The sequence below is a fragment of the Xenopus laevis genome, chromosome 4S (assembly GCF_017654675.1).
Source record: "Xenopus laevis strain J_2021 chromosome 4S, Xenopus_laevis_v10.1, whole genome shotgun sequence".
Lineage (NCBI taxonomy): Eukaryota > Metazoa > Chordata > Amphibia > Anura > Pipidae > Xenopus > Xenopus laevis.
The window spans coordinates 130,707,954-130,735,418 of NC_054378.1; the positions used below are offsets into that span (position 1 = coordinate 130,707,954).

Consider the following 27,465-nt stretch of genomic DNA (forward strand, 5'->3'; position numbering starts at 1 on the left):
CCGTTTGGCCATTGCTGTTATATATCAACCTGTTTCCGTATTTTTCTTGACAGGGAACAAAGTAAAAGATGACGTGTGTCGCCTGCTTAAAAGGTGCACATCTTTTGTTTAGGGATTGATATGTGGCCACAGTCTTACATATAACAATCAATTCCTGATCTGTAGGATCATTACCGTTTTAATGCCCTTTTTTATTAAAAAATAATTATAATAATGATAATAAAAAAAATGTTCTTACTTTCAGAAATGATTCAATAACACCGGGTAATTGCATTCGGGATTTTTTTTGCATCGATATTTTGCGTAAAATGTTTTCAGCGATAAGCAAACGATTCTCTATCCTTTATCATATTGACTGGCCCTGTAATATTTTCCTGTTATTATCAACTATTTGTGCTTCCATAGTTCATAACAAACAATGGGTATATTTCAAGAAAAAAAATTTAAAAGAGAAAAGAAAAAAAATATATATTCATAAAATACCATAAAATTTACCGTAAAGCTTTGGGTAAATATATACGAGATAAAATGTATTTTTGCTATAATATCTTTATAACTAACCTCAGTCTTTTTTTTTTAATATATATACATATTATTTAAATTTAACTTGAAATCACAAATATTGACTAAAAACAAGATTCTACGTATATGTTGTTTTGGGGAGCTGGTTACGTGGATACAAATTAGACTCAGAACCTCACATCTTCATGCCAAGTATAGGTTTAAAAACGCAAACAGTTTACAAATGTCACTCCCGCAGAAAAGATTAAAAACGTTAACAGTCTAAACCACCTGCTGATACCATTTTGCCATGGTGACCCAAGAAAATATTAAGAAAATAACCCAAGATTTTTTTTTTTCTTTGTGCTCTTTGTTTGGATGGTCCCCTTTTTGTCACTGGAGGTAGGTAAATTCTTTATTCCAGATGTAAATTGGTGGTCATGTCAACCGTTATGATTTCAGAATATCTTCACAACTGCATCACTGGAACAAAACTCGGAACATTTTTATATATAAGCTTCCTTGTTTGCGGAGTTGCTCTGGGACAGTTGTTCTGGGCCATTTTCAGAGCAGACGACTTCATCGGTTGGTCGTATCATGAGTTGTAGGCGCTGGAGAAAAGAGTAAATTACTTCATTGACCAAGTAATAGAGAGTATTTGTTAAAGTACACAACCAATGTGCTTAGTCAATGTAATATGTGCAAGGAATATAGCACGGGTAGACTCTATGGGGTTATTTATCAAAATCCGAAAATATCTCATTATTTTCTAAAAGCTAATCCGACCAAATCCACACAGGTTTTTTCCCCTTATTTATCAATATATTTTTGAGATAATTTCATGGGCGGGAAAATACTCGAAAAAATCATGAAAAAAAACCAAATCGTACTAATTTTTGAGATTTTTGCCCGAAAACCACAAAATCTTGGGATTATTGCATAAAAACCAGTGCCGATCAGGATATCTTCGGGACATCTCCCATTGACTTCTACATGAAGGTCTGAGTTGGAGTACTTTTTTCCAGACTTTTAACACCCTCAGGGTTTAATGAATTCTGAAAATTTTAGGGGTTTTTTTTCGCTAAAAATTTTGATTTTATGGTATAAAAAAAAACTAAAATTTTTCGAGTTTTTGGAATTCGGACTTTAATTAATAACCCCCTAAGTGTATGGTCCCAAAAAATATAGTAAAAACATAAAGGTACTCAACAATATCAACATGTTATTCTGGCATTTAGCATAACTTTATTTATAACCCATCAGTTTATTGTATGTCCCATTGCGACATTACCCACTCAAATACTCATTGTGCCGTCACCCAATTTAATAACTAGTCTAGACTTTTGGTACATACCTGTTTTAATGAGCCTTTAAGAGACAGAAACAAATAAACCATGTAACCTGGAATTAACACCATGGATGACAAAGCCATGAACCAGCCGACTCCTTGCCCCCAAGATGGGAAAACGTAGCTGCCCATAGTCAGAGGAGTCATCTGAATAGCACTGAAAAGGAAGACTCCCTGAAAGAGAAGTGTTGAGTGCAATGAATCCATCTGATCATCTCTGAATGAAAAGGACATTGTCATAAAAGGAACTGATTGAGAATTTCCATTTTTGATTAATAAACTGCTCTGTGAATTCTGCTGATGAGAAGAACTTGGCTTTTTTCTCCAGCCAAAGAAATTCGCTGGCAAATTAGTGTTGAAAAGGTTACGTTGGTAACACGGAAAGAAATTAAGGAAAGTGCTGTTGGAGCACCATTAAGAGGCGCAGGAATAGATTATTTTTGCTTCCTGAGGGAAACTCGTTGACATTTTCTTAATTCTAAATCCTTCTCATATGCAAATGGGGAACAGTCAATGGTATTTTCATGTTCCAAAAGAGAGAAAAAACATGTATCACATTGGGATTAATGACCAGATAAGCAAATAGCCAATGTAGAGCTTAATTCTGTTTATTTCCTTTAATCTGCATTTGTCTAAAGGTTTTAAAGTTTTCAGTAGAGAATTAGGTATAAACGCCTGAGAGGAGTATGTTGATGGCAATATAATCATAATAGGGGTTTTTCAAAAATGTCAGTGGTTGTTTGTTTAGAAACCGCCAGATCCCATTAATTCCTGGAAATAGACCCCCATGCTTAGGTGTTAATGTTAAGAATCAAATTATTTCTAGACCTGTTCCCAGGAAGGGAAGGACATACACACATATATATATATATATGTATATATATGCCAAATATTGGCTATTTGCTTATCTGGTCATTAATCCCAATGTGATACATGTTTTTTCTCTCTTTTGGAACATGAAAATACCATTGACTGTTCCCCATTTGCATATGAGAAGGATTTAGAATTAAGAAAATGTCAATGAGTTTCCCTCAGGAAGCAAAAATAATCTATTCCTATATATATATATATATATGTCTGAAGACAAATTCTTGGTGTTTGTGTCCCAAGCCTAGGTTTTATGAGGTTAGGAAATATTGTTTCTGCTATAATTGTAAATAAGCCTATTTGTCTAATGGTAGTAACCCCAAAAATGTTAATATGAATAGGAAATAATCTGCAAGAACTTTCATTGTTTGGGTGAGAATGTGAGTGGTGAGTCGTGTAGTCCCAGTTATAAGGGGCAATATTGTAAATAATTGATAATGACCTTGATCCATTTGGTATTTACAGTCATTTCTGATCTACTTACTGCTACGATGATGGGGGTGAAAAAAGTCCAACAGAGTTTCCACCAGAGACAAGGCCTGTAGCCGACCATTTCCTCAATATTATCGTAGAATCTGTTAACGCCTGAAATATGAGTTCAAAAGAATTTTGGTTTTAGAATGTTAGGCATTACATTATCTGTAAAATATCACATGAAATCACACGACTCCTGTTCCTGTAGTATAAAAAAGACCAATCGGTAACTACATCGCCCTGAGATGCTTTTGTACCAACATAGACAACAGGGGGCAAATTTACATAGGGTCGAATATTGAGGGTTAACTAACCCTAGATATTCGACTGCCGAATGTAAATCCTTCGACTTCGAATATCGAAATCAAAGGATTTATCCCAATTCCTACGATCGAACGATCGAAGGATTTTAATCCATCGATCGAAGGATTTTCCTTCGATCAGAAAATTGTTGGGAAGCCTATGGGGACCTTCACCATAGGCTAACATTGGCCTCGGTAGGTTTTACTTGCCGAAGTAGGGGGTCGAAGTATTTTTTAAAGAGACAGTACTTCGACTATCAAATGGTCGAATAGTCTAACGATTTTTAGTTCGAATTGTTCGATTCGAAGGCCGAAGTAGCCTATTCGATGGTCGAAGTAGCCAAATTCGATTATTCGAAATTCGAAGTCTTTTTTTCTTCTATTCCTTCACTCAAGCTAAGTAAATGGGCCCCCAGATAGAGCGACAGAAAAGGTTTTAGGCAGAAATATAATTAGGGAAATGTTAATGTTATTACGGCAAGTATTTGATTCTATATCTTTGAACCTGTATAATAATGTGAAACACTATTAAGTTTTAAAGTGATTTATTCATCTTGTGTTAGTCTCATCTCTTACATTACCATTACCCAATGGGCTTTTGGCAAGGTTATGCTCTTAGCACTAAACCAGGGTCTCTCAGGGAAGTTACATCTGCTCCCACTGAGTTGACCTTTTTTTAGCAGGAGGTTTGGCTTTGATTAGCGATTACGCACAGAGATCTCCTGAACTCTGTCCACCCTTTCTGATTGCTTACCCAATTTACAGACAGAGGCTCAAGGTACAGGAGAAACTATTTAAGGAAAATAGGGCAGATGGGTTAATTTCTCATGGACTTTTTCCTTTGATGGCCACCACTGTCATTATATTTCACCACTGTGGGTCATTCTATGCTCTGGTTACTGGACTCACCGTAACACCAAGAAATGGAGATGCACTCAAAGAAGACCAGAAACAAGAGACTCATTCCACTGGCCGAGTAGTAGTCAAACAGTTTGAATACATAAATTCCACCCTGAATGAACACAGAGACTTCTGTTAGATTTCTTGCGCCGTATAAAGGAAGGAAAACGTACAAAAGAGCCAAACGTTGATTCATTTGGTGTAACTGGTTCATTTCACTGGTATAAATTGCCAAGAAAAGCCACACTTTGCAGACAACATTGGTGAGAAAAATGAACAGAGAATTGATAGTATAAAATTGATATTTGTAAAGTTGGGTCAGAGAGAAACTCAGGGCTTTGGTGGACACTAGTAGAGTTTTATCTACCATACCCTCCCACAGGTTAATTATTCGGAACTACCAATTGTTATGCTACTGCTAATTGTTATACATTTTCAGGCTTAACAACTGGAAACGTCTTGTCGTAAAAAATTACCAGTTAGAGTTTCTGCAAGACCAAAGTCCCTCACTTATTGTACTTGGGTCTCCTATAGGTTTCTCGTGTTAGCAGTTTCCATTGATGCTACACGAGTTCCATGCTTTTAGCTTGTTATGAATTCCATGTAAGGTGCAAAGTATGGAGTGCAAAGATCCAAGAGACCCCTGGAATTAACACCAGCCTTGAGGAGATGTTACTTTCATTGTACTCCATTCATGTTTCACCTACACGCTCAACCGGGTTCCACCAAATGAATCTCAGAACATTGTATTTGCAAAACATTGTGCCCCTGTTATAATATCTCAATTCTGGGGGAAAGTTCTGCTTTTTGAGGAAAACAACTGAGGCACAGCCCAAACATTGCAGGATGTGTGAGGCTTTGTAACTGAGTAGGTGCTACTCACCTGGGTTATGTTGGACAGTCCCACTAAGTAAGAAACAACACAAACAACTGCAATGAAAATTTCTCTCCGTGTGCGCAACAACTTTGGAAATTCATCCACCAGAGCTGTAATAAAGCCTTCAACTGTACAAAACTGAAAAAAAAAACAAAAGGTTGGAAAAAAACAAGCACAACTTTAATATAGTCATTTTAAATATTATTTCCACCAGTTCATCCCCCTAAAAATGTTTATAATGAGGTATTCTATTAACCCTAGATTTGCTAAAATGTTTTCTAATGCAACTTGACCGTTTGAGAGTTATCAATCAAAACATTTTGAAAATTTGAGAGGTGTATATTCAATATTTAAGCTGTTCTGTTTTCCAAGTTTTCTTTAAACATTATAATTTCTAAAAATGAATGGTAAAATGACTAGTGAATCTGAACAAACAATTCAAAGAAACTGCTGAAAAATTTGTGAAACAGTGAAAATATTCACTCATCACTTGTGATCACCAAGATATTTTTTCCCTGCAAATTAACACAAGGTGAGTTATTCCAAAGGTTTTTTTTTTTTATAAAAATGCTAATGGTTGAGAGAAAAAAATTTATTTGATTTATTCAATTTTTTCGTCCCTGAGTTTAAGAAAATACTCAGATTCAAAAAAACATCTGTGAAATAAACAGAATCTCTTAGGTGGTAAGTAGTGATGAGCAAAACTGGCCCATTTCACTTCAGCCAAAAATGAACAAAAAAAAAAGAATTCACGAAATGTCCAAATTTCACTAAATGCATTAAAGTCAAGAGTAATTTTTTTTCTCACATCAAATGCATTGGAGTCAATGGGTGTTTTTCTTAATTTATTCCCCCACTAAAAGAAGCTAGATTTTTTTTCCCCGGCAAAACAAAATGCATTACAAAATTCTAGCTCAGAATATGAATATGAAAAATATGCTAATGGTGCTAATTATGAACATTTATTTAAGATCGGATTTAAGTGGATTTAGAGGTTTTTGATACCACAACTACACTCACAAACTCTAAAACCTCAATTGTCACTGAATTTATTAAAAGATCCAAATATAAGAGTTATGAACAAAAAAAGGGCTGAATAATTTTAAATTTAGTTTTTCTGACAATTCTAATTGAAAAAAAAATCAGAAAACCTCTAAAAGTCCAAAATGCTTTAAAGCAGTCCAATGAGATCAGTGCAGCTTCCACTGACTTCTATAGCACCTCAAAAACTTTTACTTGCCAAAGTTTGGCATTATAAGTAGTGAAAAAAGAGAAGCCCATTGGGTGAAAAAAATTGTCTGGTAAAAATGTTGTTGCCCATGGACCAATACATTTGGCGAATATTTTTGGGAATTTTTGTTGAATCGAAATGGGTCAGATTAGCCCATCACTAATTATAGGTTTTTCTGTTTATTACTAGTGATGGGCGAATTTGCGCTGGAAAATTCACAAATTTCGCGCGAATTTCGCGAAACGGTGAAAAATTCGCGAAACGGTGCCGGCGTCTCATTTTTTTCCGGCGCGGCAATTTTTTTCCGCGGGCATTTTGCCAATTTATTCGCTGGCGGGGAATCACGCAAATTCGCCCCGAATTCGTGCCTGGCGAATAAATTCGCCCATCACTATTTATTACACTGAATAAATCTCACATTTTAGAGCTTTTTAGAAATATAGGAAAACCATAATTTTTTTGTTGAGATTCGTGAGCCCCTTAGAGGCCAGTTTTATCAAAAAATTTAATGTTTGAATTTTCAGGTTTATTTCTCATTCAAAAAAAGTAAAAAAAAATCTCACATGTGTGCCTATTACTCAAATTAAAAAAATTCTATCCCGTAAAAAAAAAACCTCATTCTATTATTTTAAGCGATTTTGCCAAATTTCAAATTAATCTTCAAAAAAGTGGATTTTTGTAATACAACTGCTATTGGCTTTTACATGAACTCGACTTGTAGATGCTTAATTTCTCTCCGTTGACAAAGCTGTGATAAATGGTATTTGGTTCAGTTCCCCCTTACACATTTACACAAAGTCGTTTATAAACTTTTGTGGGCTATGGATTTCACTAATGAGTTCGTTTCACATTGGGGAAGCTTCAACATATTGGTGTAATAATAATTCTGAGATAAAAATACAGTCATTATTATAATTCAATTTCTCTCATTTGTCTTAGAGTCTGAAAGAAATGCCAAGGGCCCAAGTTGACCTACATTTCTACGTTTTGCCAATAACTTTTCATTTATGTGACAAATGGGCATAGTTTGTTCAGTCTAGTGCTCAGCATCGGCCGCCTGCAACATCGCCCAAGAATTGGCTCCATAAAATTCTTTGTTTCCCTTTTTTTTTTTGCTTGTATTGTGAAAGTTCTGAATAAATCACTGGTTTGCAAAAATGTTTAAAAAAGTCTTAATAGACAATATTTAATACAATCATTTACACGGAGAGATAACAGCTGAACATTCGGTTATGAGGGAGATAACAGGGACATTTCCTTGTTTAATTGTACAGTTTCTGCATTATAATTTTGGAGCTCACATTTTACCACAATTTACACCGAAGTTTTCATATATCCAAATCAATGTTTTTATAAACTGAACTTCTAAAAACTTTCTAAAACGTCAATATGCTGCCCCGAGATTTCTGCTGTGCATCTCTACAATGTGGAAGAACAGTTTTCTACCCAAGATGGCCATTGCCAAAACCTTAGATATGGGAAAGTCTTGTTTGGACAAAAATCACTGAAACTTTTTGAGAGTGAGAATTTCAAGGCAAGATTCTATTCAATTACCTGGCTGTCAATCCCAAGCATCAGCAACATAGAAAAGAAAAGCACCGACCACAACGGAGATATGGGCAGTTGCGTCACCGCTTCAGGATAAGCTAAAAACGCCAACCCAGGACCTGGGAGAGTAAGAGGAGAAATATATGAAATCCATTTGCAGGGTGTGACCAGAATGTTGGATATCCCCATTATCAGGCAGAGTAATGGGATCCTTCATGTTTTTAATGAGAGCAAACAAACCAAGTATTTTTATGTATGACAATCTCGATTTCCTTTCAATTTTTTTGTTTCCTATTTTGTTTAAATTTTAATTTGTTTTCAAATTTAAAATTGTTAAAATAAAGCAAATGCAATTACAATTGCAGTTTACAGCAGGGAGCACTTTCAAGCTCTAACAGCCCACTGAATCGCTAATCCCTGCTGTAAATCACAAAATGGCATCGTGCGGCACATTGATCAAGGGTCGAATTTCGAATTCCGAATTCATGTGAGTTTTTTAAAACTCCCATGAATTCGAAACTCAACCAATCAAAATTTATTAATAAAATCAAATTTTCTCAGTTCGGACAAATTGAATTGACCCGAAAACTTAAATCGAATTTGATCCGAATTAAAAAAACTTGATTGGAATTTGAGTTTTTTTTCTGAGAAAAATCGATCCTTGGACCTCTCCCATTGACTTATACAGTAGTTCGGCAGGTCAAATTCAAGTTCTTAAAGGGCCAGAGTATGATAACTCGCAAAATTCGAATTAAAACTCGAATCGAGTTTGGATAATTCACAATTCAAATTTGAGAGTTTTGAGCAAAAATTTTTTGAATATCTGAACTCAAATTTTCACTTCGACCCTTAATAAATCTGCCCCTTATGGGCAGAATTATCAATGGTCGAGGTGAATTTTTGAATGAAAAAAATTAGAATTTCAAGCTAATTTTGTGAATTTGGAATAGTCCAAATTCGATTTGAATTTTAAAAAATTTAAAATTTGAATATCTACTTCACCATTCACTAACTAAAACCTGCCAAATTGCTGTTTTAGCCTATGGGGGGCCTCCTAGAACCTATTTGGAGTCAATTGGTAATTCTTTACCATGATAAACTTTTTTTAAAAAAAGTTTATTGGGAAAAAAATTCGGCTGAATACGAACCTATTCTATCGAAAATGGACCTATTCGACTAAAAAACAACAACTTTGACTTAATTTCGGTTGGTCTTTTTGAATTCTAAATTAGATGTTTTTTCGATTCGAAATTCAACCCTTGATAAATATGCCCCCTAGTGTTTGGACAATTCAATCAGTGATTTAACAAACAGTTTGCTTTCCACGCTGGAATGATTTGCTGTGGGATCTGAAACCACCATCTTTTTAATAAGGGGTACCCTTGTTTGGTAAAACAGTGCTTCATAAAGTGATCTTAGATTGTCTTTCTCACAAATAATCTATATTTTCTCTAAAGATGTTTAAAAATGTTGATAAATTTTCAATAATAAATCGAATGTGCAAATTACAGCAGGGCTTTCTGTTTGACAAATAATGTATTTGTTTTTTCCTTTCAACATTTTCAACATTTTGTAAAAGTAAATGTGCAATTTGCAGCAGGGATTAGTGTTTCAGTGGGGTGTTGGAGCTCAGGGCAAGATAGAATTAAGCATTTGGAAAATGTAATTCTGATTCAACAATGAATTTTCTTACATTTTAGCTACAGAAGCAGCAGTGGATGTAATCTAATTTAAATCTAACTTTACAATCATTGAATGTTTTTAATTATTGCCAGTTTCGAAAGTACATTTTCTTTCATTCGTTAAAATCCCCATTTGCATTTTTCCGGGTATTTCCCTGGAGTTTCAGCTGAAAGTACATTTCTGGTTTTAGCACTTTAAACAATAGCAGAACCAATGGGCAGAGATTTAGGGGATAATAAGAACGAAATGATCTACTACAACCAAGTACAATTGTACATAATCCCTAAAGTGCATCTAATTTGCCACCGATGAGGCACACGGATATCTTTATAAAGGGAGCCTGGGATTGTGGTGTTATACAGCAATGGGCAAAGGTTTCCCTTGGACCTCTACCTATTGGCCCTAAATAGCTGATTGCCTTCAGAACTGTGATTTGATGCTGCTTCTTTTTGGTCTTGGATAGACTTTTAGTTGACATTTTGGCAACACCGTCCCCAGGGCCATCACCTTCCCTTGAGCTCTGTAAGAAGCAACATACCTCACAAGCAACCCATGTTGGTACATTACCTGAGGCAGCTACTTGTTCTATAGGTCTCTTGGTGACATGGGCCATGAAGCCAACAATAGAGAAGATTACTAAACCAGCAAACATGCTTGTGCACGAGTTGATGCAGCAGACAATGATAGAATCCCTGGAAGAGATAAGAGGGTCCAGTTAGGGCATAGACATGGATCTCAGGGGGGTTGCACGGAGGTGTTTTATAATGGTGACTGCCAGATTTCAACAGCTTCTGAAAAGGAGATGGCACTTGGGTCACATGCGGGGAAGTTACCAAGTGTGCTTGGGAGAACAGCTTGTGACACTCACTATTTGAGGAGTGAAGATGAACCACCTACACTTAGAATTGTGTTATACTTTATCTCCCAGTGTGAAAATACCCATATCATACAGCAGTGGTCCCCAACCAGTAGCTCGCGAGCAACATGTTGCTCTCCAACCCCTTGGATGTTGCTCTCAGTGACCTAAAAACAGGTGCTTATTTTTGAATTCCAGGCTTGGAGGCAAGTTTTAGTTGCATATAAAACAGTTGTACTGCCATACAGAGCCTCAATGTAGGTTGATAATCCACATAGGGGCTATTAAATGTTCAATCACAGCCCTTATTTGGCACCCCAGGAACATTTTTCATGCTTGTGTTGCTCCACAACTCCTTTTACTTCTGAATGTTGCTCACAGGTTCTAAAGGTTGGGGACCACTGTCATACAGCATGATAAAGAATTACCAAGTGCCAAACTTGAACGTGTCAGTGGAACATAGGAGCCAAGACATAGCACCTGTTGTCTACTTGATTTGTCAGGTGAGAATTTACGTGCAATTTCAGTGATGTATATTTGCAGGCAAATCTCCTTCCCCACACACCTCAAATCCCAGATTCCATGAAAAAAATTGCATACAACACCGGCATTTCATGCATATTTGGCACTTTGTAAATCTTGCCCCTTGTGATATCACTCATGCAGCAGCCATTGTGGCACATTCAGGTATAGTAGAGAAACATCAATAAAAGGCAACTGCTCTCCACTATTACAGGCCTACCACAAATCTGATCATTTTGTGTCTTTGTCCAAAATGTGACCCCAGTACCAATGTTTTTTCCACAGCCATCCTAAAGCCATGCACGTTTTAAGCGCCACCTGTTTAAAGGAAAAATTTACACTCCGAGTACCAGAGAAAATATGAGGTAGATCCTGAACCTTATCCTCCCCCAACAAGGGAGGTTTTGAGAGGAAATCTGTTAAGAGAGGAACAAAGATGATCCAAAATGGCCTTCAGAATAACCACCCCAAAAATATAATTACCTACTAATGGAGATGCCAAGAAAGGGCTTCACCATTCCATAATTCTGTCTTTTAATCTCATAATTATGACTTTTAAACTTTTAGTTCTGACTTTAAAAAGTCAAAATTCTGACTTTTAAACTCATAATTTTTAAGTCATAATTATTAGATTAAAAGCCAGAATTTTAGTTTAAAAATCATATTTATGACGCATTATTATGACTTATTTTTTAAAAGTCATAATTCATCAGAATTAGTTTTTGCTGGCCAAGTGCTCTTCCGTTCAAAAGAGGTTCATCCAAAATATTGGAATTCTAGGCATTTTTGCCATCGCTCTTATTTTATATGTTCATTATGTTTTTCAGTAAATAAATGTTTTGTTCTTCAACCCTTCCAAGTTTTCCAAATTTTGAATTTTTATGAGTTATCTTTTTTGAAAACTTGAATGAGAAAATTTGGCAGCTAAAACCTGGTGAGCTTTTTAAAAAAACGAATGAATGTTATTTTCAAGGCAACGGAGTCTTTTTTTCATTAAATGAACATCAACTTTTAGATATTTCAGTTAAAAAAATAATAAAAAAACACCTGAGTTTATCCAAGATTTTTTTTCCATGATCAAGTTTAGGAAAAAACTCAAATTTAAAAATACTGTAAGTATTCTAAAAATAAAAAGCAAAAATAAATATTGTTGGGGATATTTTTCCCTGAGAAAGGAATAAAGAACCAGAGGCCACCACTTTAGACTAGAGGAACAGAAGTTTTAGTAGATGTGGAGTAGGGGGGGTTCTTCAGTGAGATTGGGGAATGCACTGCCGGGTGATGTTGTGATGCTGATTCTGTTAATGACTATAAGAGGGACTTGGATGATTTTTTGGACAAGCAGATTATTTAAAACTACAGTGATCATAAGATCTACATATTATAGAGGGGTAGATCCTTGACTGTACAGTATAGAATTAGAAACCATTTGGTTTAGGCAGCACCTTATAAACTTGAGAGGTAAACTGTGATAAACAAAATCATTGTTCTGTTTTATATAGGGATGCACCAAATCCACTATTTTGTGTATCACGAAGGATTCGGCCGAATACCGAACCGAATCCGAATCCTAATTTGCATATGCAAATTAGGGGTGGGAAGGGGAAAACATTTTTTACTTCCTTGTTTTGTGACAAAAAGTCATGCAATTTCCCTCTCCGCCCCTAATTTTCATATGCAAATTGGGATTCAGATTCGGTTCGGCCGGACAGAAGGATCCGGCCGAATCCGAATCCCGCTGAAAATGGCCGAATCTTGGCCGAATCCCGAACCGAATCCTGGATTCGGTGCATCCCTAGTTTTATAAGAGAGTATTTGGGAGTTTATCAAAATTCAAATTTATCTCAGTATTTTCTGAAATATACTCTGACCAAATCTGCACAGGTTACTTCCCCTTATTTATCAATACATTATACCTACACATTCCAGTGCAGGAAAAAAACTCAAAAAATATCTGTAAAATACATAAGAAAATTCAAAATGTACAGATTTTATTCAGATTTTCCACTTTTTTTTATTTTTGCCCAAAATCCATGAAATCTGATTCTTGCACAAAACCCAGAGCAGATGGCAACATCTTCAGGACTTCTGCCATAGACTTGTATACAACCTTGGCAGGTCTCAGATGCTGGATTTTCAGATTTTGACTTTTTCTATCCTCAGGGTGTAATAAATCCTGAAAAAATTCCAAGTTTTTTTCACAAAAAATGAGATTTTATTGTAAAAATTAGTTTTTGGTGTTTGACCTCTAATAAATACAATAACCCCCTTTGTGTCAAGAAAAATGTAGTTGTTCTTATACCTTAATATTTCAAGTATACTTTCATATCCTGATGTTTTAATCCATAATGTATTTTATTAGGATTCAATTTTCCTCTGTACTTGCCTGTAAACATTGTTGTGGAATCGATTGTAGCTTCCCAAAGCAATTAAGGAGCCAAGTCCCAAACCATAAGAGAAGAAGATCTGAGTGGCAGCGTCCAGCCAGACCTGCACAACATGGAAGATATCGTTGGAATTGATCGTTTTTGTGACTTTATTTCATTATGGTTATTTGTCACGGTGTCGGTAGATTACCTCTGAATCCGAGAGCTTGCTGAATTTAGGAGTTATATAAAACAAAATCCCATCCAAGGCTCCCGGCAAGGTCACTCCTCTGAAGAACAAGATGACCAGCATGATGTAGGGATATGTCGCTGAGAAGTAGACCACCTGCCGAGAAAGAAATATTTATGGAAAAACAAGGAACTGCTCTTTGCTGGAACAGCTGCGATTCTTGGACTGAGCTGCAAATGAACCTTCAACCTGAGACAATAATCAGTTTGCAGATGGGCAGGAAATTGGAATAGCCTGGGAGAAAGAGTAAAAAATGGTTTGGATAACATAACAAGCATTCTTTCCCTTTATTTACATATTATTATTAGATTTGTTATCATCATTTGTTACAGACAACTCACTCATCTGTGACTGTCAGATCTCACTTGCACCAACTGATCGTTCCAGGGAGCAGGTGGCAGTCGTTAAGGTCTAGAAACTGGTTCTAGGACAAGTCAGACATCCGGAACACCCAACTCCCAGAATGCACGCTCGTTTCAAGCAGAAAAGCAAAAGAAGTCAACAATATTTTTTATAAATGATTTCTTCAAAAAAATAACTAAATATACAAGAATAAATAAGCCCAGATATATTGAAATGTATGGGGGAAATGACCATATATCCATATCACCATATATATACTGTATATATATATAAATAAATAAGCAAATGTTTAAAAATACATATATTTAAACCAAAGAAGTGATACTGTAAACGTTATATTTCGAGTAATACAAGTAATAAAAGTCTTCTCTGTGGTGTAAGGTATTTCTCATTTCAGTGTATTCTCTGTGTCTACTTCAGGATGGAAGAATGACAAACTAATCCAAGTCCTTCTCTTCCAGATACAAAAAGTGTTCTGCAATTTGCTGCATCCTCCACCATGTGTAATCAAGGACAATTATCTACCCAACAATACCTTGGACTAAGCAATGTCTTAGCAACCCAACAAGCTCTTAGCAACCCAACAAGCTCTTAGCAACCCAACATCCCCATAAAAAGAAGATTTTGTCAGACTGTTGTGTCCGAACCCTCTGAACTCATGACATTTAGCTCTAACAATCATCATTGCCTCCAGAAGTGCCAAGCTGGAAAACATTGGACTATTTAAGGTTTCTCCAAGCGTCTCTCTGTTACTTCCCTTCAAAGTTTTTCATCGTCCTCATCTCTATCATGATTGTCCTTAAAAGTGTCAGAATTGCTCTTTCCGTCGCTTTCTCTGCTGACAAAACCCAATATTTCAGATTCCGACGCTGTAGTTTCTCCAGCAGGGATGGGATTCTATAGGAAATTTGTCCTTCGCATAATACTTGTATATTCATAACATCTATAGATTCCTCAAGCAAAACAATTTGTACAACTTGTAGTAGACCAAGGGCCTTATTTATCAAAGTTCTGAAATTATCTGACTATTTTAATCAAAAAAGTCTGACCAAACAAAAATCCATGACTGGACCTTATTTATTATTTTAAAACAAATCACAATTTCATTGGATCAGGGACAAACAAAAAAAGGATTGAAAAGCTGAATCAAATAATTTTTTCTGACTTTTTTCCTGAATTACTACATTTTTGCCCAAAAGTCTGAAATAGTTGTATTTTTCGGGCTAATTCCAGCGCAGACCACAGAAACTTCCAAATAGGATAAGGACCTTTCCTAATGACTTATATACAACCTCGGCAGGTCTGAGATGCTGGATTTTCGGATTCAGACTTTTTCCATCCTCGGGGTACAGTAAATCTTGAAAAATTCAAGGTTTTTTTTCCCACTAAAAATTTGGTTTTTCTAGTAAAAAACTTTTTTTGAGTTTTTGGGCATTCTGACTGGGACACATTGCATTCCAGGGCATGCCCTCCTTATATACAGATACTTTATATTGCCATCTAATTTAATAACACGGTAACAGTCAATAAAATCATATCTATCTTATATCTCATAACATTGCACACTCTCACAAACGTTCTTCATTTCTGAAGGAGAAGAACATGGGCCATTAATTAAATAGAAGCATTTCCAAAACGTTGCCCTGTGATGTGTCTCTGGGTACCAATAACCACAGTAATATAATTTCCCTCTTCCATCAGAAAAAAACGAGGAGCCGTATCTGTAAGTTCCTCTATCAAACACCATGTGATGATTTCTCTGACTAGGAACACATATCTAACTATGCTCTTTATCATTGGCACATATTTCACTGTAATTATCTGACATGTTCCATTATGAGACTGAAATGGAAGCTTTTGCCTTCAGTAAGATTTACCCCCTTCTAAGCTTAACCTAATGGTCCCTAAGCCTTTTCCACTTACACACATTAGTTGATTTCAAATAACCCCATAAAGAGATTTAAAATGCAGATTATGGTTGAGTTATCTGATGAAAATGTTAAACACAGAGAGAATTTGCAGAGAGAATACAGTTAAAATACAGCGATAATACAGTTATAATGGTAAGATGGCTTTGCTATGTTTTGGTTCAGCTCATCCACTGTTCTGTGTCCCATAACTGAGGATATCAATACAGGTATGGGACCTGTTATCCAGAATGCTTGGGACTCGGGTTTTCCGAATAATGGATCTTTCTATAATTTGGATCTTCATACCTTAAGTCTACTAGAAAAACATGTAAACATTAAATGAACCCATTAGGCTGGTTTTATTTAAAATAAGGATTAATTATATCTTGGTTTGAATCAAGTACAGCCTACTGTTTTATTATTACACAGAAAAAGGGAATAATGTTTAAAAATGTGGATTATTTTATCATAATGGATTCTATGGGAGATTGCTTTTCCAATATTCAGAGCTTTCTGGATAACAGGTTTCCAAATAACAGATCCCATACCTGTATTAGCATTAATGAATTGATTTAGTCAGTTCAGCTACTTAACAGCAGGAATTCCTTTTCTGTATGTGTGACTGATATAGTATATTATATATGATGGCACAGACATCCTCATGTTTAATTTAACATCAACTAAAAAGACAATGGAACTGGCTGTCAGAATGGGCAAAGAAAGTAGGGGAACATAGTGAATAGGTATGGGAAGTGAATGGACCATGAAAAGTGAAGGTTACTCTGGCAAAAAAAGAATAAAACACTGGGAAAATGAGAATGACTCTTGGGAAAGGGGAGAAAATGTTGCATGGGTAGAGGTGGGTATAGAGGAGAGAATGGTGCATGGGTAGAGGTGGATATAGAGGAGAGAATGGTGCATGGGTAGAGGTGGATATAGAGGAGAGAATGGTGCATGGGTAGAGGTCGGTATGGAGGAGAGAATGGTGCATGGGTAGAGGTGGGTATGGAGGAGAGAATGGTGCATGGGTAGCGGTGGATATAGAGGAGAGAATGGTACATGGGTAGAGGTGGATATAGAGGAGAGAATGGTGCATGGGTAGAGATGGGTATGGAGGAGAGAATGGTGCATGGGTAGAGGTGGGTATGGAGGAGAGAATGGTGCATGGGTAGAGGTGGGTATGGAGGAGAGAATGGTGCATGGGTAGAGGTGGGTATGGAGGAGAGAATGGTGCATGGGTAGAGGTGGATATATAGGAGAGAATGGTGCATGGGTAGAGGTGGGTATGGAGAAGAGAATGGTGCATGGGTAGAGATGGGTATAGAGGAGAGAATGGTGCATGGGTAGAGGTGGATATATAGGAGAGAATGGTGCATGGGTAGAGGTGGGTATGGAGAAGAGAATGTTGCATGGGTAGAGGTGGGTATGGAGGAGAGAATGGCACTGAAAAAAGGAGGAGTGGTGGTGAATTCTGAGAGGAAGAAAGAATTGTACATGGAGAGTGGGGGGAGGAAGGAGCTACTCAGCAGGTGACAATGAAAGTGAGAGGGAAAAGAGGGCAGTAAAGAAAAAGTAGACATTATAAAAAAGGAAATAGACAGTATATATAGGTTTTTCTATATCCCGGCAGTTCCTCATTACCTTTCCTGTCCAGCCGACTCCTTTCCAGATGCAGAAATAGACCAAAACCCACGCAATTGCCAGTGTGATCGCCAACGGCCATCGGATCTGCCCTGGTTTTTCCAGTCCGTCAGTCATTTGGTGCATATTGCGCCTGGAATGGAATTGAATCATTGTCATACAAAGAGCTTGTATCAAAATAATCTACATACAATTGCTCTTTCTTCGTTTGTGCAATATTCAAAAACGCATAGAATTTATATTTCAAAAAATATTATTTCTACATATTTTCTAGATATTTAAGCTCAAAGACTGATATCTATATATCATATCCATAACCCTGCTGCAATTGGATTAAACATGACCCAGTATTGCTTTACTGTGGGCTGTGAAACCCCATCAGCTTTACTGTATATCCCACTGCCGATCCTTCGTATCCGCCTTCCCATATTTTGTAGGGTTCTTGTGATGCAGAACTTCTCCGCTGCTGATGTTGGCTTTGCCTAACTCATTCTAATCTTGATTTTTTCCCATGCCAATGTTTCCATGCTTGTACACAGTATGGCAAAAATATAGGAACACCTTCCTCCCAACATCTCATTCCTAACCCAAGGGGGTAATATGAAGTTGCCCCCCTTTGCTGCTATAACTGCCCCGGTGCTTCTGGGAAGGTTCCCACTTAATGTTGGAACATTGTTGCTGGGAGTTGCTTCCATTAAGCCAACACATGAGTGAGGTTGGGCACTGATGTTGGGAATCAGGATCACAGTCGGGGTTCCAGTTTATCCCACAGGGGTTCAGTTGGTTTGCCCTCCTCTTGCTGCTATAACTGCCCTGGTGCTTCTCTGAAGTTTCCATGTTGGAACATTGTTCCTGGGAGTTGCTTCCATTCAGCCACAAGAGTGAGGTTGGGCACTGATGTTGGGGATCAGGCTCACAGTCGCGGTTCCAGTTCATCCCACAGGGATTTCCGTTGGTTTGCCCTCCTCTTTGCTGCTATAACTGCTCCGGTGCTTCTCTGAAGGTTCCATGATGGAACATTGTTGCTGGGAGTTGTTTCCATTCAGATACAAGAGCATTACTGAGGTTGGACACTGATGTTGGGGATCAGGCTCACAGTTGGGTTTCCAATTCATCCCCCAGGGGTTCAGATGGGTTCTGCAGTCAGGGTCTTCCCATCTCAGCAAACCCATTCTGTAGGGACCTGGCTCTGTGCATGGGGGGGGGGCAATATTGTGCTGAAACAGGAAAGGGTCCCCCAAACTGTTCCATTAAGTAGGAAGTAGGAATTGTCAGGAATGTCATTGGATGATGTGGTGGCACTTGGGTTGGCAATGATGTATAGCCAATTCCAGCAATAAGAAGAACATACTTTTAGCCATATAAGTGTGACAATCACAAATGGAAAAAAAAACTTACTCCCAAAATTCCAAAACGGCACTCGTCATATTGGTGGTGTTGGGGATACTGTAGTTGGAGAAGCAACGTTCAGTATTCCAATAGTTGTCACAGTTTTTCCAAGGGAGGGTCTGTAACAGAAAAGAAATGTATTTATTGCTGCAAAATAGCCTTTTATCACAACTAATGCCATTGGATTATGCCAAAATGAAAAACTGCCCCACCCCATATCTCAGAATATAATTAATAAAAAATGTAAAATGATGTTACAGATATGGGTGGGTCTGCCTTTCTTAGGACATGTTTATTGTACACAGTAGAGAATATTACACATGGAAAGAACTTGACTTATTACTCACAGTGGTGAAGGAACTGAAGAGGTAATATATAGCCCAGGCGATGATAACAATGTAGTAGATATTTAGCCAAAAGGAAAGGATGGCAGCAGCGAGTCCAACACCTGCAGATAGAAGAGATCTCGTCCTATCAGTCTGCAGGAACATTCCACATCTGTATATAAACCTAATAAGGTGAACCCTTGATAAGAAGAACTAAATGGTGATTTCTTGCCCTTTATAAAGCACTTGGACTCAACTAGAGACTGGGGTGCAGTTTTGACATGGAGAAACTCAAGAGAAAGGAGAGGAATTGATATATGGAGAAAGCCTGGCCAAGGTGGGGGTTGCTGGCATTCCTGGGGGCCATATGATTGCTCTACATGGGGGCTGCCTATGATTTGCAGCTGGGGCTTCCCAAAGCACATTGAGGAGAACTTTCATCTGCAGTTGCCCAAAAGGACCATTTAATGTATATATTATAGTATTGTTTCCATATGTTCTTCACGTTGGTTGGTTGTAGGGATGCACCGAATCCAGGATTCGGTTCGGGATTCGGCCAGGATTCGGCCATTTTCAGCATGATTCGGATTCGGCTGAATCCTTGTGCCTGGCCGAACTGAATCCGAATCCTAATTTGCATATGTAAATTAGGGGCGGGTAGGAAAATCACATGACTTTTCGTCACAAAAGAAGGATTTTTTCCACTTTTTCCTTTTCTACCCCTAATTTACATATGCAAATTAAGGTTCGGATTTGGTTCGGTATTCGGCCGAATCTTTCACGAAGGATTCGGGGATTCGGCCGAATCCCAAATAGTGGATTCGGTGCGTCCCTAGTTGGTTGGTTAGTTGGGGGCACAAGTCATATGTGGCCACTTCTTTTCCACTTCAGCTTATATTGACCATTAGTTACGGCTAAAATGTATTTTCAGGCTCATGAAACGTATCCAAAGGGAAGATACAGTACAGAGTAGCATAACATACCCATAACTAATGCTCTATTTACCTCTATGTGCATCTTACACAGTTACATGGTTAATTTGAGTTGAACAAATACAATAGTCTATTAAGTTAAACCCCCTAAATGAACCCCCGGGTACATACAATATAAAGGAGCCATGAATATCCTATAAACTATATCCTTATAAATGGTGCTTAGTGCTCAGTTATCGTCGGCTTTCAGCTTTGCACTTTAATATGGAATGGAACTCCTCATGTATACCCTTATATTTAACAACCCTCAGTGACAATGAAACCATCGACCTTACTGTCTGTGAATGACAGAGAAAGAATTGGGGAGGGGTGTAGGAAAACACAGAGAAACACAGAGTATGATAAAATGTGGGTGAATCTGTACCTTTAAACATGGGAGCAAGTTTCCATACTCCAAGGCCTCCAATGGAAGTGTATTGTCCCAGGGAGCACTCCAACAGAAAGAGAGGAACCCCAGCGAAAATGAGCGTAAGGAAATAGGGAATGAGAAAAGCCCCTGGACAGAAACAAAGTAACAATAAAATTCAGTACGTTTGGGCCAATAAAATCGTTCACTGTGGCCTTTATACACAAATGATGGGATGTCGGAGAATCGGCTGATAAATTCCAGAAATATTTTCCCAGGAGAGGATTTAGGACCAAGGAAAATGGGTCAGAGGTAGTGAACATTTATAGACAGGCAACGTTTGATAAATCACTGATATTGTCATATTTCAGCCATTTTCCCAACTTGTATGCTTTATTGATTAACCCCATAAGTGTCATTACTAAGGGTGCCTCGTCGAGATAGACAGCAATATGGCATGAATTTGTACCCTTCGACTGTACCTCCCAATGACCCCACTATTACCACTTCCCAGTGATACCACTGTACTATTACCACCTCCCAATGATACCACTGGACTATTACCACCTCTCAATGATACCACTGGACTACTACCACCTTCCAATGATACCACTGGTCTATTACCACCTCCCAGTGATAACACTGGACTATTATCACCTCACAATGATACAACTGGACTATTACTACTTCCCAATGATACCAGTGGATTATTACCACCTCCCAATTATATCACTGGACTATTACCACCTCCCAATGATACCACAATTACCACCTCTCAATGATACCACTGGACTATTACCACCTTCCAATGATACTACTGTATTATTACCACCTCCATATGATACCATTGGACTATTACCACCTCCCAATAATACCACTGGACTATTACCACCTCCCAATGATATCATTGGACTATTACCACCTCCCAATGATACCTCAATTACCACCTCTCAATAATATCACTGCACTATTATCACCTCCCACTGATACCACAATTACCACCTCCCAATGATACCACTGGTCTATTACCACCTGCCAACGACACCACTGGACTATTACCACCCCCCTATGATACCACTGGACTATTACCACCTCCCAATGACACCATTGGACTATAACCACCTCCCAATGATATCACTGTACTATTACCACCTACCAGTGATATCACTGGACTATTACCACCTCTCAATGATACCACAATTACCACCTCCTAATGATACCAATGGACTATTACCACCTCCCAATGATATCACTGGAATATTACCACCTCCCAATGAAACCACTGGACTATTTCCACCTCCCAGTGAAACCACTGAACTATTACCACCTCCCAATGATACCACTGGACTATTAACATCTCCCAATGATATCACTGGACTATTACCACCTCCCAATGATACCACTGGACTATTACCACCTCCCAATCATATCACTGGACTATTACCACCTCCCAATGATACCACTGGACTATTACCACCTCCCAATCATATCACTGGACTATTACCACCTCCCAATGATACTAATGGACTATTACCACCTCCCAATAATACCACAATTACCACCTCCCAATGATACCACTGGACTATTACCACCTCCCAGTAAAATCACTGGACTATTACAACCTCCCAATGATATCACTGGACTATTACCACTTCCCAATGATACCACAATTACTACCTCCAATGATACCAATGGACTGTTACCCCCTCCCAGTGATACCAAAGGACTACTACCACCTCCCAATCATACCACTGGACTATTACCACCTCCCAATGATACAACTGGACTATTACCACCTCCCAATAATACCACAATTACCACCTCCCAATGATACCACTGGACTATTACCATCTCCCAATGATTCCACTGGACTATTACCACCTCCCAGGGATATCACTGGACTATTACCACCTCTCAATGATACCACTGGACTATTACCACCTCCCAGTGATACCACTGGACTATTACCACCTCCCAATGATACCGCTGGACTATTACCACCTCCCAATGATATCACTGGACTATTACCATCTCCCAATGATACCACTGGACTATTACCATCTCCCAATGATACCACTGGACTATTACTCACTAAACTTTGAGCTGAAAAACTGATATCGGCGAGATCTAGAGAATAGGCACAGGACTGGGTTGTGTGTTTTTCCCACATTTGACTTTTTCATGTAATAACCAACGGATTCAACTCAGGGATTTAATGAGCTTCACCAGCCGTGCAACACAGAGAGACAATTTAGAAATTCTGGGCTTTGAGTAGGAGCCAGCACTTCAGGATGGAACTGCTTTGAGACAGCTATTTTTCCTCCCCTTCTTATTGTATTTTACCATGACCTAGTTTGTGCTCCCTAACTCATCAAGATCAGGGATGGGCGAATTTGACCCATTTAGTTTCGCCAAAAATTCGCCGCAGGTGAAATGTCGCAGATGAAATGTCACAAATGCCCATTAATGTCTATGGGCATCAAAAACATTTTGCTGTGCGGCAAAATTGTTTTGACGCTCGTCTTTTTTTTTGACGCTCGACACCATACAAGTCTATGGGCGTCATTTTTTCGGCAAAACGAGGCGAAAAAATTCGCCCATCCCTAATCAAGATTGTTGTTTGTATCTATTTCTGTTTAGCTCTGTTTGTTGCATAATCAGTGGAACAATTATGGTTACGGCGTCAGAAGCCACTTTAGGGAGAACTTTGTTTCTCTGATCTTCTAATATAATTATAAAAGAAAAATGATGGACAAATCCCAGATAATACCCTCTTTATAAAATCTTTGCCTTTTTATATCTTGCTAGCCTGGGAAACATTTTTGGGCAACTTGTTTTTCCTGCAGTCTTGTCAACGCTGTGAAACCTGGATTCATGTTCCAGATAGCTAGCTGAATCTCAATGGTTTTTAGACTTTTTGGTTCAAGTTGCCAGCATATATTCTGTCCTCCTCACTTAGTTCAAAGTATTTTACAGATAAACAGAGAAGGCAGGAGAGCGGGGGGACCTAGGGCCTTTTAGTCCTTACTAACTGAATGGCCACAGTTTATTTGATGTTTCCTACCCATGGCACACTGCATTCATAAACTTTTCCACAGTTTCTCTACAGAAGGGCAAGACAGGCAACCTCTGACATTGTTGTAACTGGGGCAACTACTTCATGATTCATCTCTGAGCTTGCCAAGGTTAAGTTTTAAATCAACAAGTTACAAGCGTTCCTTGGGTTCCTCATGTTGACTTCTTCTGAATCCCCATCAAGTCAGTTCTGTGTGGGGTCCTGGGGTAGAGTTCAGCAATATAAAAAATCATTCCAAACCAGGAAGCTACGTTAGGTTTTCATGGACCTTTACATTAAGGAGCCCTAATATTGAATTAACATGGTTACATGGTTAATTTGAGTTGAAAGACTAGGAGGTCACTTTACTTACCCCTCTGGATAGTTATACTGATTCAAAGATTTCCCATAATGGCTAAATCCCACTCATTTGAAAACGTGCATCGGATTTGCCATAATTACTTGAAAGAAGAAGGTTGAATCATTACTGGGAGTCAAGATTCTATACAGGGTTACAAGGAAGCCTACTCATGTAAAATATTCATTCCTTGACTTGTCCATGAAGTGCCTCAAGCTATGGGTGGCTACTGACCTCTTGGATTTAACATGAGCTGATAATGAAGTCTGAGAGTTAGCAGAAATTTAAAGATTATGGGCAAAGGCAGTAAGTGGAGCGGATACGATTCAGTTGGAGGCTCATTCATTCCTTTTTTTTTTATCTCATTAACTAGAAGCCTAGAAGCCAACACTTGAGGCAACGGCAGGGACTTCGCTTAGAGATGGAAATAAACTGAATATTAAGTATCTCCAGATTTATTCCAAGAAAAGGAAGAATGTGCAGCTGAAAGGAAGATGATGCCTTAATACAGAAACACGATATATTCAAGGTTGTGTGATGAGAGACTGGAAATACCTAGAAGTTCTAACCGGTGTAGGAGAGCACAATGCCAGTCAGGCACCAACGAGTTACAATCAAAGGCACAATTTAGAAATCTTCTGCAGCATCTTTTAGTTTCAGTGTATTTTTCATAATGAAATAGTAACAAGATTCACCCCTCTTGCTTTGTTCTCCTGTAGCTTCTATGCAAGTGCTAATGGCTCATTTGCTGTTTTAGGTTCTATTGTTCTTTCTGGTGACAAATATCTGTAACTGTTCCATTATCCAACCTCTAGAACTATAACCCCTTTACAAAGAAGCCAACAGGGTGATCTATCAGACTGTGAGATGTACATTGAACTCATTGGAGATGTTTATTGAAACCCACCGCTTATTGTATCTGCCGCTATGCCAGCATAGGCACCCACCCGTAATACTTTTAACAGCAATAATCTTCTAGGTTTGGTCATAACCTGTTAAGAGAGATACCAAAAACTATGCCAACATTGGTTTACCTGTGTACTAAGCACAATCCACCAAGAATCACCCCCTAAATGAATTCATAGACTGAAAGACTTTGCCCACAACTCATGAATACAGTGTTGCCTTCAGCAGCACTGTATTCATAAGGGGCAGACAACACTCATCTGAGGTCATAGTACCCTATAGAAAACAATGCCAGGACAGTATTACTCTGTATTAAGCACAATTCAGAAAGAGCATTACCTACATTTACATATACTGTAGTCTGTACAAAGAGCTATAATAAAACTATGGCAACATAGGTATTCCCTGTACTAAGCACAATTCAGCAGGAACAGCCCCCTAAGTTTGCTCATAGTCTGTACAGAGAGATCCCATAAAACTATGGCAGCATAGGTATTCCCTGTACTAAGCACAATTCAGCAGGAACAGTCCCTAAGTTTGCTCATAGTCTGTACAGAGAGATCCCATAAAACTATGGCAGCATAGGTATTCCCTGTACTAAGCACAATTCAGCAGGAACAGCCCCCTAAGTTTGCTCATAGTCTGTACAGAGAGATCCCATAAAACTATGGCAACATAGGTATTCCCTGTACTAAGCACAATTCAGCAGGAACAGTCCCCTAAGTTTGCTCATAGTCTGTACAGAGAGATCCCATAAAACTATGGCAGCATAGGTATTCCTCTGTACTAAGCACAATTCAGCAGGAACAGTCCCCTAAGTTTGCTCATAGTCTGTACAGAGAGATCCTATAAAACTATATCATGATTAGAAGGATATATTAGACTTTAATTGCTGTTTAATTAAATGACCTTCATGCTTTATAGCTATTTCCATCATTATTGGCACAAACACATGCTACCATGCTATGGGTTACTAGACCAGTAGCACTATCCATTGCATATTTTGGCAAAGATAGATACATTGATTTATTTGTGCCATTAATGAACCAATTGGATACAAACAATAATACTAATACAAATACAAATATGGGGCTAGACATATTGTCAGTTTCCCAGGTTCCCCCATTGACTTGTGCTCTGATAAACTTCAGTCACTCTTTACTGCTGTACTGCAAGTTAGAGTGATATTAGCCCCTCCCTTCCCCCCCAGCAGCCTAACAACCGAACAATGGGAAGGTAACCAGATAGCAGCTCCCTAACACAAGATAACAGCTGCCTGGTAGATCTAAGAACAGCACTCAATATTAAAAATCCAGGTCCCACTGACACACGTTCAGTTACATTGAGTAGGAGAAACAACAGCCTGCCAGAAAGCAGTTCCATCCTAAAGTGCTGGCTCTTTCTGAAATCACATGACCAGACAAAATGAGCTGAGATGTACCTAGTCAAGAGTCAAGTCAAGAGAGTCAAGAGTGAGTTTATTGTCATTTCATCCATATACGTTTGTACAGTACACAGTGAAACGAAACAACGTTCCTCTAGGACCACGGTGCTAAACACAACATAGATACACACCAATATTACAACTAAATACACTTGTTGGTTCTGGAATGACATTTTACATGGTGGAGTGAATAGTTTGGAGTGTAAACAATCTAATTTAGAAATAAAAAACAACACCATAAAATCTGACAAATTTCAGACAAAAAAATTGTAGCAATTGAAGCATCATGGGAAATATAATTTCTATGAAGAGCTTACCTCCTCCATTCTTGCCGCAGAGATAGGGGAATCTCCACACATTTCCCAGTCCAATGGCGTAACCAACACAGGACATAAGGAAGTCAAACCTCCCTTTCCAGGTATCTCTTTCCATATCTTCTGTTTTCTTCTTCTGAACCTTCACCACCAAGGTTTTTGGCTTGTCATTAATAATGGGGGCCTCACTAAGTTCTGTGGAAATTTGCCCATCAGCCACTTTAGTTCCATTTGTTGCCATGTCTCTTGGTTTGGAATGGCAGTGCCTGGCAGCCGGACGAGAGATTTCAGCACCAGTCCACGTGGACAGCAGCTTCGCGGCTCTTCCTTACGTAACTAGGGTTAGAAAGACGCTTTCGCCAGGGTGCAGAGTGGTGAATATGATGGTCAGAGCTTGCTTATAAGGTTAAATGTTGATCTGAAAGACATAATGTTGAAAACACTATTTAGTCCCAAATTATGAATACATAAAACATAGGAATTGAATAGGAGGGTGGGAAATGGCAGCATTCAGTACAGCTAAGAGAGAACAGGGTTTAACAAGTCAATACAAGAAAGAAGTAGAGGACAAGTTCACAAGTTGAGAGAAAGGAAAGAACCCATAAAAGGTAGGAACAAGCAGTTCAAAGGCAGAAGAAGACAGATTTTAATATAGGTTGAAGAAGAGGGTGCTGAGAATTTAGAAGAGAACATAGT

General features: G+C 38.2%; 1 protein-coding gene across 1 annotated transcript; it reads right to left on the reverse strand.

Moving 5' to 3' along the window:
• Nucleotides 1–568: 568 nt before the first annotated feature.
• Nucleotides 569–27,187, reverse strand: XB5944457.S (uncharacterized XB5944457 S homeolog; the record flags this gene model as incomplete). Its single annotated transcript, NM_001095684.1, is given in 14 exon segments — nucleotides 569–1,112; nucleotides 1,856–2,023; nucleotides 3,201–3,301; nucleotides 4,402–4,504; nucleotides 5,276–5,407; nucleotides 8,055–8,167; nucleotides 10,299–10,423; nucleotides 13,496–13,599; nucleotides 13,687–13,821; nucleotides 17,640–17,772; nucleotides 19,038–19,147; nucleotides 19,376–19,476; nucleotides 20,711–20,842; nucleotides 26,773–27,187. Coding segments are annotated over 14 exon segments (1,800 nt in total). The 3' UTR covers nucleotides 569–1,007.
• Nucleotides 27,188–27,465: the final 278 nt, after the last annotated feature.